General features: G+C 45.1%; 1 protein-coding gene across 1 annotated transcript; it reads right to left on the bottom strand.

Annotated features, from left to right (window-relative positions):
* Positions 1 to 4819: 4819 nt before the first annotated feature.
* LOC124789152 (cuticle protein 38-like) lies at positions 4820 to 5975 on the bottom strand. The gene is made up of 2 exons (XM_047256447.1): positions 5853 to 5975; positions 4820 to 5360 (listed from the first exon to the last, which is right to left on the bottom strand). Exons 1-2 carry the CDS (start codon positions 5967 to 5969, stop codon positions 4905 to 4907), a joined length of 573 nt encoding a protein of 190 aa, XP_047112403.1. The 5' UTR covers positions 5970 to 5975; the 3' UTR covers positions 4820 to 4904.
* Between the last annotated feature and the right edge of the window lie 13582 nt (positions 5976 to 19557).

Genomic DNA, 19557 nt, shown 5'->3' with positions numbered 1-19557 from the left:
GAGTAGCCTATCATCTGATAGTTAACATCGACACCTCTTCGTCCACTGTTCCCTTAATCGTTTCGCTGATGAATTCAGTATGAAATATAACTAAATAATAAGCAACCAATTATATAAAAGTAATTTAGTTTCTCATACTTCTTTTATGCAACTGGTTGCTTATTATTTCATTAATACAACAGAAGCTGATGTATAAGATACAAAGTAGTATGAAATATTGACCTAGTATGTAAAAAGGTATTTGAAGCGTAAACGTTTTGCAAAAGTTGCCCATTAAATTGGGCTCAGTTTTCACACAGAGTAAAAGTCTGGAAAATGTGGGCATTAGCACATTTTGCAGCTGATGTAAGACGATTCAATATGAATAGATCCACCTGGGAACGTAACTCAGTGTTCGACATCATTTGACCTCAATCTGTTGGCGTTTTCTGTCTGGGGTCGTCTCAAAAGTGCAGCGTACGGCTCTTCCGTTGATATGGTTACAGAAACTGAGCAGCACATTATACAGACATGTCAAGATCTATGAGATGGTGTGCCGTAATTCATAGGATATACGAGTTCAGTACTGCATCCAAATGTGAACATGATGCGTGAAACACCTCCTTTTACAGACATGAGTCTACAATAAACTGTGACATGTAACCTGTTGAAGTAGTATTGTATTTCTATTTAACGTAGGCCATAGATAAAATTTGAGCCCGGTCATTCGGTGACTTAGTGAAAGCGTCTCAAACAACTAAGAAAATATGTCATACTGAAATCAGCGGTGACTCGTCACCGCATAAGTGAAATAATATTGCGAAAGATTTTTTTTTTTCGGACGTATGTCTGTTGTAACGTTCTTACTTCTGTTGTAGTAGAACCCATGGTTTCTCTGTTGCTTGAATATTTTCTCTCTCAGATGATGATGATGATGATGATGATGATGATGTTGGGTTTCTGTGGCTCTCAACTGCGTGGTCAACAGCGCCCGTACAAGGTTACAATTTTTTTTACGTAGTCCAAATTTTTACGCAATCCAATCGAGCCACTGTCACGAATGATGATGATGATGATGATGATGATGATGATGATGATGATGAAATGATGAGGACAACACAAAAATTCAGCCCCCGGACGGAGAAAATCCCCAACACGGCCGGGAATCGAATCCGGGATTCGGTCTCAGAGACTGGCCAGTGATTCTAAAAGAATTAGCAGTTCCTCCGTCTGAAAGTGAAAGACTGATTTTTGAAAAGTTCTCTGGCCTATAGCCAAACCGTTTCCCCGAAATGTACTTCTTCTAACCTTGGTCTGAGGCTGTTTTGGGTACTGGTAGTAATTGGAAAATAACTGCAACGAACATTTCGAAAGAGTTAGTGGTTAAAGATTACGTCTCCAGATAATGCTTAACCAAGTTGAGAGAAGAAATTAATGATAGGCTCCGTAACAGACTAAGCAAAAACAGCCTAACGTCCGAAAATATTGAGTCATCCTTTCTTCTAGGGACACTAGTCTAGCAAGGTACATAGGTGTGCTTCTGTGTAGTTAGGAACGTAGGAAAGATGTTCTGGCAGATGTAAGGCCCCCTGGACATTACAACAGGCGGGATATGGTCTTGACTAGGGTGTGTGATCACCACCGATACCACCGACACAAACGCATGCACTCCAACGTGCTTCCACGCTGGCCACGGGGTTGGTAAACAGTTCTTGTGGTGTTTCTCTACCAGCGCGGTCAAAAACTGCTGGATGGTAGTTGGAGCATGGGGATGTACTGCAATACATCTCCCCAATGCATTCCACACGTGATGATGATGTTTGGTTTGTGCGGCGCTCAACTGCATGGTCATCAGCGCAGTTTTTACACAATCCAATTTTTACACAATCTAATCTGGCCACTGTCACGAAGGATGATGATGAAATAATGAGGCCGACACAAACACCCAGGGCAGAGAAAATCCCCAACCTGGCTGGGAATCGAACTCAGGACCCCATGATCCAGAGGCAGTAACACTAGCCCCTAGACTACTAGCTGCGGACCATGCCACACGTGCTCCATGAGATCTACGAGGTGTGACAATAAAGTAATGAGACTGATGTGAAAAAAATGTTGCTTGCCGTTTTAGTCAAGTGTAGTGTTCTCTCCTTCAAAGTAGTTCCCTTCTGACTGCACACAGTTTTTCCAGCACTTCTGCCATTCATTGTAACATTTCTGGAACTCTGCCTTTGTAATATCCTCCAAGACCCTCGTCACAGCTTTTTGGACATCTTCTGTAGTTTGAAAATGGTGTCCCTTGACCGCCGTTTTGACTCCTGGAAATAGAAAAAAGTCTCACGGAGCGATATCTGATGAATAAGGTGGCTGTGGCAGTATTAAAATTTGTTCTGAGGTTAAAAATTGCTGTACTGACAGAGCAGTATGGGATGATGCATTATTGTGATACAGAATCCAATTATCAGCAATGTTAGCACATGCACGAAGAACTCTTTTACAAAGTCTTTCTAAAATTTCTTCGTAGTAATATTGGTCAACTGTCTGCCCAGGAGGCACGCACTCTTTATGAACAATTCCCTTGGAATAAAAGGAGCACACAAGCATTCATTTCACTTTTGACTTCGACATGCGCGCTTTTTTAGATCCCTTTAAGCACCATTGCGAGCTCTTGACATAACCTCCGCTCCAAAAGCCTTCTGAAGCCTATCGTAAGTTGTCGTCTCGTTTTCATCCAATTTAACGCGAAAAGAAATAGCATACCATTGCGCTATATTATGCGGTTCCATTTCCGTGACGAGAGACACAAACATGTGTTAACTTTTTATAGCACAACTCACGACTGATCAGTTGCATCGATGTGCCGCTTGAACTAGATGCAGCTTATAGACCAAGGTCAATGGTATTGGGCCTACGGAAGCCAGCAGGGTTGCCACATCTTGCAAAGAAAATCAATCTCATTATTTTATTGTCGCACCTCGTCCTTTCGCCAAATGCCCTCCAGTTCCATGAGCTCCTGTAGCTGCACTTTTCGATGTTGTGGCCCATTATCATGCTCAAAAATTCAGTCAGGGCCGAATGCACCCCTGAAAAAACACGGTTGGCCTAGCAATACAGTGTCACAATAACGTTTGCAAGTTCGTCATTCAGTTCTACAATGCCTTTTGCAGCTGTAGTTCTCTTGTCGTCGCAATCCTCTTCAATGGCTGTCCGCCGCGATCACTCAACACACACATTTGTCTGCGTAGTGGCTTAGCGGATGACGTTTCTCTCTCTCGCTGCATTCGTTAAAAATGTTCGATACAGTGCCTCTGCAATCACCAAACACTATGACTACTTTGATTATGCAAGCACCTGCCCGTGAACCAACAATTTGCCCACATTCGAATTCACTTAGTTCCGACATAAAGCACTCATAGCTACACAGATCACTTTTCTGACCGCATCTGACACTTACAACGTCCTGAGGAGTTTGCACAGGTGCTGTTCCTGGTCAAATACATCAGAGCGTCCTGCTGGCTGTGCAATTATGTTCAAGCATGAATTTATCGAGACGTTTCAATACTTTTAACCAACCCCTGTAGCTTTGTCGCATTGAGAATACCACGGAATAAATGTTGATAAATGTGTGACGGAATATAAGTAAAATTAAAGCGTCACACAAAACACGAGGCAGTTATCTACCAACCTTGGTGAGGATGTAACTGTTTGTTGCAGTTTATGAAAATATCTGAAACGAAAAAAAAGTGCCCCATTTACTTATTAATCGTTTCACTCGTCTGTTGCTACCGCTCGATATTCTTCAATACATTATTCTGCAACCTGGTCAGCTTTCTTTCTTCTAACCTAACACTACACTCACCATATTACTGGAAGAAGATGAATTCAACGCTCATGAACTCACATTCCGTCTGGAATTGAATCTTCGTAGGAAATTATTCATTCACTTTGTTAAATCGAGACAGCATCTTGCAAACTGCATACAAAACACAGTTTTATTTGGTGTAGGTAAAGCGCTGACCAAATTACGAATGAGGTTAAAAGCGCCGAATAGAAGAAGAGACATTGTGCAATAGATGACAGCACATAACTAGTCCCTACAGAAGTACAGTTATCTGTCTCTTCTACAGAATAGGATTCCCTACCCAAATTTGTGGTTTGAAATTGTGAATGTTTATTAGTCGTATGAATTGCTTTATATCACTCTAAGCAAAGTCTGAACACAATATTCCTGATATCAATACCATGTCGTAACATTTCTGCAGATGGTATCTGTTATTTCGTATATATATATATATATATATATATATATATATATATATAAGGCTCACTCACCATCTTCTTCTGTGCGGATGCACGGTGCCCGAATTCTTACGAGAATCGGCAAAAAGCCGCGAGTAATGAGTATGATGGGCAGGGGCACTATGAATATAGTGCGGGACAATAAGTTGGGATTGTGGGTCTCACGGGAGGCGTGCCAGAGATAAGTTCCTGCAGTCGCACTATCCTCTGTGTCCTCGGTGGCTCAGATGGATAGAGTGTGTGCCATGAATGCAGGAGATCCCGTGTTCGAGTCCCGGTCGGTGCACACATTGTTAACTGTCCCTGCTGACTTATTTCAACGCCTGTATGCAGCTGGGGGTATTCATTTCATTGCAATTTCAAATATAATATTGCTACAACTGGATTATTTTCTTTTGCTCTGACTGCATAAAATCATCAGGCCTCTAGTTTCAACCGAATTCTCCTTACACTACCTCTGAAGAGGTCTCAGAGCTCGGTTATTCTAAATATGAAGTGCTGAAGGATCACATAGGAACAGGAACGAAGAGAAAAAGCAGTTAAGTATTTGGTGACTTTATAATTTTTATTAATTTTTATACACGACAGATAAAGAAGATCTCATAGATGGAAGCTTGTTCAGAGACATTTCAGCCCAGGAGAGCAGCCTTAGCGTGGAGGTGGGCGGCGGCGGCGAGGGCGCCAGAGGCGGTGTATGCCAGGGGAGCGGGTGCGGCGTAAGCCACAGCGGGGGCGGCGTAGGCGTGGGCGGCGTAGGCGGGGGCGGCGTAAGCATGGGCGGCGTAGGCATGGGCGGCGTGGGCGGCCAGGGCGGCGGCGCCGTTGACGACGGCGTCACGGGCCTGAGTCTGGGCGACGGCGGTCAGGTGGGCGGCTTTGGTGACGGCGACGTCAGGGGTGTCAGCCAGGTAGCCGTCGGAGCGCACGACGACGGGGGCGGGGCCGTAGGCGGCGTAGCCGGCGTGCACGGGGGCGGCCACCACCGCGGGGGCGGCGTAGGCCGCGGGGGCGACGACTGCGGCGGGGGCGGCGCCCAGGTAGCCGGGCTTAGCCACGGCGACGGCCAGGATGGCGCTAAGGACGATCTGAAATTCGTAAAAATTTCGTCAGAAAGTGCTACGTCTTTTCATTTCGTTTTATAGAAAACTTACTTGACGGAAACTTGACAAGTGATTGAATAATAGTGTCTGACATTACCAATGAAAGACGGGAAGTTTTTGTACAGATCTGCGATCATGATGCATTATACAAAAGTTGTCTGTCTAGATCCCATTTTATTTCTTCAAATGGCTAACACGTTTCGGCAGTCTGCCATCATCAGTTAATACATCGATTACGTCAAACAGTACATTATTGTAAGCTCATATTGGTGTTTGTTCGGAACGATCATGTACTATTTGGCGTGATAAGCCCATACTGGTGTTTACTCGGTACGTTTCTGTACCATTTGAGGTAAAACGATGCACTGATTCATCTGTTGATGACCGTTTGCCTATACGTGCTATCTATTCGAAAAAATAAAGTGCGATTTAGAAAGATAATTTTTATGAATTTGACATTACTGTGGCTGTACTTACCAGGGTGTTCATGGCTGGGAGGGTTGCTGCTGCTGCTACTGCTGCTGCCGAAATGTGCCTCTGCCTTGGACCGCGAGGGTTTATATACACAGGCTGTCCAGCATGCGTCATCTGCATCCGACGTGAAAGTCATGTTCCTCGCGGCCTGACCTTGCGTGAGGTCCTGTGTTGGGCGTTGTCTCTTGACCACCGGGCCTAGTTCCGTGTGGTGCGCCGAGCTGCCGATTCGTGAAAAAAAGATGGACATCTTGCTGTAGTGCTGTAGTGCTTGCGACGTTTATTTGCGAAACTGAAGTCACAAAAGTCTCCAGCTGTGTACACAAATACTTTTTAATTGAACCCTTGTTGATGCCTCAAGGATTAAACTTGATCTTCTTTATATTGGGCTTTCCTCTTCCCCGCTATGCAAAGACACACTGCGTACGTATCCTTCGCTACACGCCATTACTATGGTAATAGATTTAAAGATACCATTAAAAAAGGCTCTGCCATGGATTCAGTCCTTACATAAATGATTAGCGTACAGGGTACATAGGTTCAGAGAGTATACAACTTACTCTGTAATGTGAAGGAGTAGGAAATAGAGATTATGCAGAGTATACGCTATTGTGTCAGGCATAGGATATAGTGGATTTTTGTGTTTATTAATTGAGCCTGAGCAGTGGTATACATATCAGTATTAAATATTCGATCCTTACGACATATTTGTCATGTTTGTCCATACAAGTAAACAAAATCAATCATTTTTCTTTGTGGGACCTATTCGTGTTTGTACGAGGGCAGTTCAATAAGTAATGCAACACATTTTTTTCTGAAACAGGGGTTGTTTTATTCAGCATTGAAATACACCAGGTTATTCCCCAATCTTTTAGCTACACAACACTATTTTTCAACGTAATCGCCATTCAATGCTACGGCCTTACGCCACCTTGAAATGAGGGCCTGTATGCCTGCACGGTACCATTCCACTGGTCGATGTCGGAGCCAACGTCGTACTGCATCAATAACTTCTTCATCATCCGCGTAGTGCCTCCCACGGATTGCGTCCTTCATTGGGCCAAACATATGGAAATCCGACGGTGCGAGATCGGGGCTGTAGGGTGCATGAGGAAGAACAGTCCACTGAAGTTTTGTGAGCTCCTCTCGGGTGCGAAGACTTGTGTGATGTCTTGCGCTGTCATGAAGAAGAAGTTCTTTCAGATTTTTGTGCCTACGAACACGCTGAAGTCGTTTCTTCAATTTCTGAAGAGTAGCACAATACGCTTCAGAGTTGATCGTTTGACCGTGGGGAAAGACATCGAACAGAATAACCCCATCAGCGTCCCAGAACTTTACCGGCTGAGGGTATGGCTTTAAACTTTTTCTTGGTAGGGGAGTGGGTGTGGCGCCACTCCATTGATTGCCGTTTTGTTTCAGGTTCGAAGTGATGAACCCATGTTTCATCGCCTGTAACAATCTTTGACAAGAAATTGTCACCCTCAGCCACATGACGAGCAAGCAATTCCGCACAGATGGTTCTCCTTTGCTCTTTATGGTGTTCGGTTAGACAACGAGGGACCCAGCGGGAACAAACCTTTGAATATCCCAACTGGTGAACAATTGTGACAGCACTACCAACAGAGATGTCAAGTTGAGCACTGAGTTGTTTGATGGTGATCCGTCGATCATCGCGAACGAGTGTGTTCGCACGCTCCGCCATTGCAGGAGTCACAGCTGTGCACGGCCGGCCCGCACGCGGGAGATCAGTCTTGCTTGACCTTGCGGCGATGATGACACACGCTTTGCCCAACGACTCACCGTGCTTTTGTCTACTGCCAGATCACCGTAGACATTCTGCAAGCGCCTATGAATATCTGAGATGCCCTGGTTTTCCGCCAAAACAAACTCGATCACTGCCCGTTGTTTGCAACGCACATCCGTTACAGACGCCATTTTAATAGCTCCGTACAGCGCTGCCACCTGTCGGAAGTCAATGAAACTATACGAGACGAAGCAGGAATGTTTGAAAATATTCCACAAGAAATTTCCGGTTTTTTCAACCAAAATTGGCCGAGAAAGAAAATGTGTTGCATTACTTATGAACTGCCCTCGTAATAGGAAATTTTGTGGCGCGTTAGTCTCCAGATGCTATTTGAGAAGAGTGAGTCAGTATAAATATGATTAAGTTCGCTTCGAAGAATTCATGGGCAATATGATCTGACCAACTACATCAATCAGCACGACCTGACTTCATTTCCGTGTCAGTCATTTCACATGTCGGCCCCACTGCGAATGCGCCACTATTCAACGACGTAGTCGGTGTGAGTAATACGTCGTCTTAGCTACGGCAGCTCCTAGCAGGCTGTACGTGTGTCTGTGAGTGTGTGGGTGTGTGTGTGTGCGCGCGCGCACGTGTATTTCTCCTTCAGTGCACCATACCCTGTGCTCCTTACAGCTGAAAAGACATCTACTCGAGTAAGAACTACCTACTAGACTTTTAACGTTAAAAGCGTAAATTAACGGATAGAAACGATTTGCAATGGCGCTGTTTTTAGATTGTGGTGACTGTGCAGTGAGTCATTCACCGTCGTAACGGCTGGCTGCTATGTTTCTTGGCGTATCACGTATGAATCGACACGATAGTTCGTCAATAAAGTCGCTTCTTAGGTTAACAAATTTTTCCAGTAACGGGCACACTGAAACGTGACGGTTTGGAAATCCCCACAACAGTTTCTGAGAATTCATCGGACACCTGAGGTGTTCGCAGATGGCATTTGCATTCTATACGCTTGATCAATTTTACTTTATACTTATTCCCAGTTACTAACGAAAAAACTTGAACATGCAATTAATTGCAGTCTGTAATAACTATCTTCAGGCCTGATTTCAAGAATGCTAACATATCTGAATAAGATACCTGAGCATTGTACAGCCCAAATATAGGAATTAGCCAAATAGCCAAGTCATCTTGCGTAAAAAGTAAAGAAGCGAATAGAACGCAGTATAATAGGAAACATGTCATGATCATACGATATTAAAATTAGGTTATAGAGTGTAACAGACCCAGTCTTAACGCAATGTTGTAAATGTCTCACATGCTTCCCTTTGCTTTTTACACAACAAGACGTAGGCTATTTGTCTTAATAGTGTATTTGCAAAAATGTGTCAAATGGCTCTGAGCACTATGAGACTCAACTGCTGAGGTCATTAGTCCCCTAGAACTTAGAACCAGTTAAACCTAACTAACCTAAGGACATCACACACATCCATGCCCGAGGCAGGATTCGAACCTGCGACCGTAGCGGTCTCGTGGTTCCAGACTGCAGCGCCAGAACCGCGCGGCCACTTCGGCCGGCCTGTGTATTTGCACTGTATCATACTCACATACGTTGTTTGTGTGCGTTAGCACTTTTTCCCATATTCAGGTTTAAAGATGGAAGTTATGGACCGGATTTATTTGCCTTTTAACGTTTTGTAATTACTTGTTAGACAATATTATTTATTCGTCCAGAGCTGAGCCTACTCAGTAACCATGTTACAACTCTTGGAACTATATATGTCCTACAAAGCAATCAAAATTCAAGAGCAGTTATGGTTGGAAAGTATTTTCCAGTTTTCGTTTAATCGATATTGATTTCATGAGACTTATATCGCAATGCAAATAAAATATTTCGCCAAATAGTCTGTGATAAGAGGGAAAATATTTGATAACTGCTGACTAGTCAAACAATATACATTTCACGTGTGCTACAAAGAACAAACTCAGTACAGTGCCAAAGAATCAGGATTTAAAAATGACATCGTTAGAACTGAAAGCTAGTTACACTCTTATCAAAAAATGAAATTTATCCGCTTTAGTATTAAAGAGTGCATATCTTTGATGTGTCCCTCGATTCGAAACCGGTATCATGAGAAAACTGACATTTTAAGAGTGTGTGGCGCACAGAGGCTGCAGACGACATTTCTGTATCGCTACTGCAGAGTTGTGTCACACCTCGCCGATAGACCGACTGTCTCTCTCCGTCAGTAATTCTCTCTTGTGTTACTGGAAAAATTGCTACGAAAGTCACAATGGTAGCAGCAGGTAACCCACCGATTTAGCAGAACTAAACCAACAGAATCCGGTGATGGTATAATTAGAGCACTGGGTGAGACAATGGGACTCCTCGTAATGCAACAGTCTCTGTGATTATTTAAGGGGTAGTGAAGATATGATATATGTTGTCACATACGAGTATCAAAAACCTATGGACTACAAAGTAGCAAAATTTGGAAACGTAATGAGCAGAGTCTTCACCTAAGTTCCTCAACAGCAGAAGCAAAAATGTTTCGCTATCGGCATTTACCACCTGCTTCCTCCATAACTAAAAGCAGCAAAAATAGCTGGAGATGAGAGCTATGTGTACCGTTGATATATTTACTCCACTTGAAGCTGCGGCTGTAAACCCGCAAACAGTCAGACACGAACAATAACACAAATGATCTTTTATAAAATAATATGTGGGACGCGCTGCGTAAGATAAACCGAATGAGAAACGCAGCAAATGAATTCGCAATTGCGCAATTGCGAATACGTACTACCATCAGCTGTAAAAAGGAATGACGACAGTGAAAATTTGTGCCAGACCGGGGCTCGAACCCGGATATCCTGCTTATCGCGAGTGTTCACCTTACCTCTTTTTTTTTGTCTGTGTGACTCGAACTCCGGACCTTTGTCTTTTGAACGATAGTGTGCTATTGTTAAATTTTTGTGGGGTACCTAACAAAAAGAATTAAACAAAATCATAGCAATCCCTACGGGCCACCGCCACTTGTGTCCTTGCCAAACAAAAATGAACTCTTACCTCTTCCGGCGTTGCCATCCTAACTATAAATAACCGCCCCCCCCCCCTCGCCGCATCTAAAACGTGAAGAAACTAACGTGTGTGCGCCAACCCACAAAAACACGATGAAAGGAAGTGGGGGAAGGGTATTTCTAGTAGGGTGCGGAAGTTTATTCTACTGTTTTTATAATTTTTTTTTCGTTATGTGCAGTATGCACATATAGATATCAATGTGCGAACAGTCATGGTGACATTTGGCTATCCGAGCACGACCCACGGCCACACCCAAACTTCCATATGTCGTCAACCATGCATCTACGACCTGTACTCGCACATCCATTATCTATATTCCTGTACAGGTCAACGTTGTCCCTTGCCGAGTATGGGCAGAGAAATGAGACATTACAGTTTCAGTACGATTCTGATTACGATGCAAAGTTCCTTTGTGTTGTGTCTAGACAAGACAGCCTAGACACAATGAGAGGAAGCCGAATGGCACGCGCTATAAGCTCACGCAGGATGGCGTGAGGTCTGAAACAGGATACGTAATGAATGCTATAAAGAAAAGTACGTAGCTTCTGGAATACTTAACTTTAATCCATCCTTGGTACATCGCTATTGACGATACAAGTGAGACTCTATAGTTTCAGACAATATACTGCTAATGGCGCCTTGCTAGGTCATAGCCATTGACTTAGCTGGAGGCTATTCTAACTATCTGCTCTGCAAAGGAGCGAGGCTTCGTCAGTGAGCATCGCTAGCTACGTCGTCCGTACAACTGGGGCGAGTGCTAGTACGTCTCTCTAGACCTGCCGTGTGGTGGCGCTCGGTCTGCTATCACTGAAAGTGGCGACACGCAGGTCCGACTTGTACTAATAGACCGCGGCCGATTTAAAGCTACCACCTAGCAAATGTGGTGTCTGGCGGTGACACCACATTCCTCCCCCGCAAATCGGCGAACGGTCGTGTTATAAGGCTTCCGCCCGCCGTGGGGAGGACCCCATGTTGACGTATGCGATGAGGTGGGGAGCCTAACAACAGGCGAGGCTGTGCAACCCGCACCCAGCCATTCGGTCCGAGGGGAGCTAGGAAACGCCTGAAAACCAAGTCCAGGGTGCACGTCAACATGCGGTGTATGCGGCCTGAGAGATACAGGAGGGGCCGAACGGTCGACCTCCATGTAGTCGGGGCACCCGACGGGCGAAGACGACATCGGGTCCGGCGCGGGCAAAAGTTCCATGGCGGAGGACATCAGGTCACGGGAAGCGATCGGCGGCGCTTGACCCAGGGAGGCGCTGTGCGGCTGCAGCGATGCGTCCACTGCGGGCGGCGCCGGCGGGAGAACAGGCGGCGGCGGCGGCGCGTCGCCATGGGGCAAAATGGAAGGCAGCGTCCGTAACACCTGGGGATGAGGCGAGCCAGTAGATGGGTCCCCATGGCGCTGACCGGACGGCACCGTCGCTGAAAGCAGACGGGGAGCGGCAGAACCCGTGCGACGACAGAGGCGCAGCTGATTGAGATGCCGACGCACCTCACCAGAGGCCCCCAAAACCAAATACATCGCGTGGCTGAGGCAGCTAAGAATGCGCCCTGCGAGCCAACGCCGTGAAACTCGATAGTGGCGATGGAATACAACGTCGCCTGGAGCAAAAGCAGGAGTCTGCCGCTGCACAGGAAGTTGATGCGGCGGACGCAGCAAAGACATCAAGGTTCGATGAGGACGACCGTGGAGCAACTCAGCCGGCGAGCGACCATCTCGGGGCTGAGAGCGATACGAAGACAAAAAGAGCAACAACGCGTCCTCCCGAGAATGCGACTCTTTCAACTTCAACATCTGTGACTTGAAAGTCCGGACCAATCGTTCAGTGGCACCGTTTGACGGAGGCGAAAATGACGCGGATGTCAGATGTTGAATACCATTAGCCTTGCAGAATGACTGAAATTCTGCGGACATGAATTGTGGGCCATTATCGGAAACAATAGTCCGTGGAAGGCCTTCAATGCAAAAGATACCAGATAACGCTTGGATGGTGGCAGATGACGTCGTGGAAGACAACCGGACAACAAAAGGAAAATTACTGAAAGAATCGACCACAACCAACCATCGAGCATTCCAGAACGGACCAGCAAAATCGATGTGCAAGCGTTGCCAAGGGGAAGTGGCTTGCGGCCATGCAAAGAATTTTCGCGGCGGTGCGGATTGTTGTTCGGCACACGCCATGCAAGAAGAGCACATATTCGTAATCGCAGCATCGATGCCGAACCAAGTACAGTGCTGACGAGCAAGTTGTTTCGTTCGCACTATACCCCAATGTCCTTGGTGAAGAAGCCGTAAAACAGAGGACTGTAACGAACGTGGGACCACGACTCTGGACTGATCATTATCAGAACGCAACAACAAAACACCACGTCGTACAAAAAGTCTCTCCTTGTGAGCAAAAAATCGGCGAACCAGCGGATCCTCGATCCGCGACTTTGACAAGGGCCATTGCGTAGCAACAAAACGCAAAATGATAGCAAGGACAGGGTCAGCAGCTGTGGCCGTAGCTACACGACGAAAATCAGTCGGAAACGATTCGACCACTTCATCGGTTTCCGCATCAATGAACATGCAAGCAAGTTCGGAAGAATCGAATGCTTTATCCTCAGCAACAGGCAAACGGGACAACGCATCGGCGTTGCCGTGCTAAGCAGTTGACCGATACAAGATATCGTAGTGGTACTGCGAGAGGAAAATAGACCAGCGAATGAATTTCTGCGCTGTACGTGGAGGTACAGGCTTGTTCGGATGAAAAAGCGATATCAAAAGTTTGTGGTCCGTGATGATGGTAAAGTGACGACCATACAAGAAATCATGGAACTTAGTAACACCAAACACGAGAGCCAAAGCTTCTTTCTCTATCTGTGAATAATTTCTTTGCGCAGATGAGAGCAATTTGGATGCAAAGGCAATAGGGCGATCATGCGATCCATCTTTGTGCGCAAGCACAGCACCGATCCCGAAATCCGATGCATCTACCATCAACAAAAGGGGTTTCTGGGGATCGAACGGCGTAAGGCAAGTATTAGAAAGCAACGCCGATTTCAACTGGCGAAAGGCGCGTTCGCATTCCGTCGTCCAGACGAACGGAACACCTTTACGGCGTAAGCGATGAAGCGGAGCTGAAATGGAAGAGGCATGCGGGATAAAGTTATGATAATAGTTAATTTTTCCCAACACACTCTGTAGCTGCTTCAAATTCTGCGGCGAAGGCAAGTCTCGTATGGCACGGAGGTGCTCTGGACTCGGATGTATGCCTTGTGCATTTATGACATGTCCCAGATATGGTAAGTCGCGAGCAAAAAAAACACATTTGTCCTTCCGCAAGCGAAGACCATTTTGTCGCAATACCTGAAATAATGTTCTTAGATTTGGTAAATGTTCGTCGGCTGTCCGTCCGGAGATCACAATATCGTCCAGATAGTTCGCAGCAGTAGGGACCGACGCAAAAACAGTTTGTAAATATTGCTAATCCAATGTGCTTTGCACGCGTGGGTTCGAATCCCATCCTCGTCGCCAAAAATGTTGTGTCTAGACAAGACAGCCTAGACACAATGAGAGGAAGCCGAATGGCACGCGCTATAAGCTCACGCAGGATGGCGTGAGGTCTGAAACAGGATACGTAATGAATGCTATAAAGAAAAGTACGTAGCTTCTGGAATACTTAACTTTAATCCATCCTTGGTACATCGCTATTGACAATACAAGTGAGACTCTATAGTTTCAGACAATATACTGCCAATGGCGCCTTGCTAGGTCGTAGCCATTGACTTAGCTGAAGGCTATTCTAACTATCTGCTCTGCAAAGGAGCGAGGCTTCGTCAGCGAGCATCGCTAGCTACGTTGTCCGTACAACTGGGGCGAGTGCTAGTACGTCTCTCTAGACCTGCCGTGTGGTCTGCTATCACTGAAAGTGACGACACGCGAGTCCGACTTGTACTAATGGACCGCGGCCGATTTAAAGCTACCACCTAGCAAGTGTGGTGTCTGGCGGTGACACCACACTTTGGACATGCAATCGTAATCAGAATAATACAGGCACTGCAGTATCGTATGAATGAGAAAGGCAGACAGAAGAGTAGAACGCCTTACTGGTGCAAACCAACCTCAGGGTTAAAAGCTAAAGAAGAGGAATAACTTAAAGGAGTGCAGGAAAAGTACGTAAGTCATGGGTCGTTTACAAACGGCGAGAAAGTAAGATCCAGGCAGCAGAAATGCGGTTTCTTAGCTTTGTGAAAGGCTGCACCAGAGCAGAATGATTAATATACATCGACATTAGGATGTAATTGAACGTTAACGTAAGAAACAAACTGAAGACAAGAGAAGGAAATGAACATCTCGACAAAATGAACTGCAAATGACTGCTTTGTAAAGTCATAAATTATAATGCAGTAGGTCAACGCTTGCTGGGAATGCCAACAGAGACGGGCACAGTAACAGGCTAATGCCTTATACTTGAAGTGCAGGAGAAGATGTATGCTAGTACTCCACGGTTTACGGCAGAACTACGACTTCATCCACTGCCTGGCAGTCGCAACGAATGAGATTGAATCTGCTCGAACATTTTTCGCATAGGCCTCATAAGTCATAATCGTAATGACACTAGATAGAAGTTTATGAGTACAGCTAGTACGGCAGAAACATTTCGTACGGAATGGATCTATTAGCTACGTGAGTAGTTCCACTCTTTATATGTCCCGTTGCATGAATTGAAAATTTCGTAAGCGTATCTTGGCACTAAGTTAAAATAAGTGTAAAAGCGAATATTGAACGTTCCGTCTACTAAATAACAAAAATTCCATTCCGCTTAGTAGCGAGAATAAATTAATGACTGGTAGCACAGAAGCATTCTCATCTCTCTGCCATATTGTTCGTTTGTCACAATGAGTCTGGAAACTTCCCACTTTCTTGGACACCTGTTCGTCACACTCCGTGTGTGTGCAGAAGCCTACGCGCGCGTCCATACTCTGCAAGTCAGCTTTCGGTGTGTGGCAATGTGCACCCTTGGTAACATCATCTTTGCCCCGCTTCTTTATTCCATTCGCGGCGTAGGAAGAACCGCTGTAGGTAATTCTCCGCTTGAACTGTCAATTTCTCCGGGTATCTCGTCGTGGTCATTTCACACATTTCCGTTGGGGAATCGCACCCACAGTGGTGGGGCTAGGAGAGAACGAGCACATTTCGTAAGTGAAGGTTGCCTACATCAGGGGCAGGTATGCACTCAGGGGCAACCCGCACTAACAAAATGTGCTCGTTCTCTCCTAGCCCCACTACTACCCACCCGTCTCTTATAGCGTGCCTAAAGAATGCTGCTTTCTCGGATAGCTATACAACAATTCAAGCAAATGACATTAATGGTTTTTATTATGATAAAGTAGATTGATAATACTTAACTTTGTATTTACAACAAGTTGTCGGAAGCGATGGGCGTCATGCAAACCGTCAGTATCCTTCACTACATACAATGTCCATATAAGCATTGGATGTGGATCACTAATAACTGCTGCACTAGTGTCCGTCTTCTACTGTGCCGGTCTGCTAGTTCCGGTCTTGTACTGTGCCCCAGAGGCTGGCAGGAGCGGCGCTTACATTCTCTTCTTGTATAGGCTGCTCCTGTCGTGGTGCGGTCCTAGTCGGTGAGCTATTGGCTGACGTGATCCCACAGCTTTCTCTGCTCTTGCATTCTTCATTTTCGTGCCGGTGCTTATGGCTACACCGGAACTTCCGTACCGCCCTCGCGCTATCTAAGCGATCCCAAGACAGAGCTCACCCATCTTCGTTGGATATTCTCTACGTCTTCAATTCAACCAACCTGGCAACGGTTCCAGAAAGATGGGAAACACTCAATACACGATCTTACAAGTGCTTTTTAAGCGCTTTCTTTTCTCGACGAATTATAGTTTCTTAACCTTGTTCCAGTTAATAGCAGCCAGTTATACTCTTACCTTACCTATGTAATGAAACTCTCGTCTCGACCAAAAAAAATTGTTTTTTCCTTAACGCGTTTCGGCATTACTCCATTTCACTTACGCTCAGTAGAAGTAAGCTGGACTCTATACTTCGTATCAACAGTGTTCTGCTCCTTTCCGTAAGTGGACACTTCAACCAAATGCTTCCAAAACAGAGGTTAGTTGCTTCCATCTCAACAACAAACTCGCTGTAAAGGAGCTCAACATTCGATTTGAAAACACCGTTCACAGGCATAATAAAACTCCGAAGTACTTGGGCATGACGCTGGACAGAACAATATCTTTTAAAGAGCACCTAACAAAGACTGCCGAAAAATTAAAGACAAGGACCAACATTATTCAAAAGCTTTGTGGTACTACCTGGGGAGCAATGGCCTCCACTCTCCGCACCTCTGCTATAGTAATTGTGTTCTGGGATGCCGACTACTGTGCTCCGATTTGGCTAAACAGCCCGCATGTAAAAAAGGTGGATGTCCAGTTGCATAACACTCTAAGGATGATTTCTGGAGTAATGAAACCCACTCCAATGCAATGGCTCCCAATATTAAGCCGCATCCCGCCGCCACACCTGCGACGTACTGACGCCCTTGTACGTGAATACAAAAACTCATGGGAAATCGAAGCCTGCCAGTCCACCAAGACACTGAGCACTGAGGCTGCAAATACTAATAGGCTTCGATCTAGGAACCCGCCAACAAGAAAAGCATGGAACTGTGTACATGAAGGTTTCAGTATCACAAACGCATGGTCTGAAAAATGGAACGCATGGCAAAATCGTAACATGCCTTGCATCACACAAAAACCATCTGGTTTTGACCTACCACGCAAAACGTGGTCCACTCTAAAGAGGATTAGAACTCGTCAAGGCAGATGTGGTTACTCCCTGTATAAATGGGGTAAAATACCATCCCCTCAGTGTGACTGCGGAAAAAGTCAGACCATCAGCCACATAGTTGAAGAGTGTTCCGGAAGAGCCTACAATGGGTGCCCCGATGACTTCCTGCTCGCAACTCCAGAGTCGATAGACTATATTAATAGACTTGATGTTTGTTTGTAATCCTTAAACTTTGTTATATTAGTAATGTTTGTTTGCAATTATTAACGTTTGTTATTTTAGCGATTTTTCTGTTTCTTTCTCATGTGTCTGTATTGCCATACGATAAATAAAAATAAATAAATGCTCCTTTGACAGTGGCGCAGTACCGAAACGCCTAAGGAAGAAATATAATAAACATTTTCGGTCAAGATGACTGTTTCATTATAAGTGCAGAACATGACCGCGACGTTTCACAAAGCCTTCATGCAGTGTGCGTTCTTTTCCTGCAAAGTACTGTACGTGGTCACTGCACTTTCGGTCGCTCCGTATGGTTGCTGATAGGTATTACACCGTTGTTGCTGTCCCACTAGTTTACCAACAGGAGCGTGACTGAACGTGATTGCCCTCTTCTCCTGTTTGCGCATAGTAGGTTACGTTTGTTTACCCGTAGCATATTACAGTTATTTGCGCTGTGGATCAACTGCTGCTCCCTGTATCTACCGCCGATCCTCCGTAGTTTCTTCTGCATTTAGTTACAATGCTCTGCTGTGAGAACCTTGCTAAAGACAATACAGTCGCCTGCGAAAAGCCTCATGGAGCCTCCGACTTTCTCCGCAACATCATTTATTTGCAAGCAGCACCGGCCCTGTAACAGGCCCTTGGAGTACTCGCGTATCGATTGAAGCTAGCGATATCTTAAATCAGAACATGCTTTTAAGAGTGCAGAGCCGCTGCATAGCCTGGAAAGGCCGACGGGCGCAGTTCTGTCCCGTCCTTGTCTCCTAGCGGTGCTGGAACTCAGCGGCCTGCGGTTGACGCAGGGTCACATGCTGAGAACCGTTCACTAACAGAGGCGTTTGACCTACGTCCCGTAGCAACTGCGCAATGTGTGAGCTACGGCCCTGAACGGAACTCTGCCTTTGCAAGCCGATACCAGCAGTGGATAATTTGAAAAATTAAATGATGAAACGCTCCAGTAATCCTCTCCAGCTCAGTTGCGCACCAGCTGTCATACGACGGTCATATTTTCACAGCTGCGAGAGGAATTTTAGAACAATATTAACATAGGGTTACTAAGCCCTAGTAAAATTTGCTGCACTTATTGGTATCTCTTTGCGGTTGCTGCCAATCAGTATACAAGAGCGACGCATGCTTTTTAGTACCTTCATGGCGAACACAGTTGTTAACAAAGGCTGATTGTGCGACTCCAACGGTTTCCTGACATTGGTGGTGTGCTTCTTTTCTGATAGTCGGCATATTTGTTTTATTGTTTGCAACTTAGGCGAAATATCAAGCAGTCACAGTTAGGTGATAGCTTAGTTTCTGTCATCTTGGCTCTCGTCTTGTGATACTGAAATTACAGCAGTATTTATGCTGCTGATGTTGATTTTGACAGTAACCTACTGGGTGATTTGCTTGAAGAAGCTGATAACGACACAGACAATAGCGAATTTATTAAAGAAAACAACAGCCTCAAGGGAGAAAAATATTTTGTCCTTCGATCACACGAAGAATAACGACATTTTGTAATCACTGATAAAAAGTAATTTGTGCATAACAAAGAGCTATGTCTTGCTTAGACTGTAATAACAGTGTCTAAAGCAGAGACTCTCTATTAAGTTTGTGTGTAAAATACTCTTGGAGTTAACGCGTAACATAAATTGTGACTTCTTTTCGAATAACATTTGAGCTGTAAAATTGTCATTATAGAGCATAAAATAAGACATTTTGTACTTATTTCGTACGTAACATACAACATGAGTTCTACTAACTGTAATTAACTAGTGCATAGCCTATAAATTACGACTTCCATTGAGTAAAATTTGAAATGATAAAATTTACGATGGTTTTGTAGCAA

This window comes from Schistocerca piceifrons, chromosome 3, assembly GCF_021461385.2.
Source record: "Schistocerca piceifrons isolate TAMUIC-IGC-003096 chromosome 3, iqSchPice1.1, whole genome shotgun sequence".
NCBI lineage: Eukaryota > Metazoa > Arthropoda > Insecta > Orthoptera > Acrididae > Schistocerca > Schistocerca piceifrons.
Note: the sequence above shows the minus strand (reverse complement) of the source record. Positions and strands in the feature narration are given on the sequence as shown.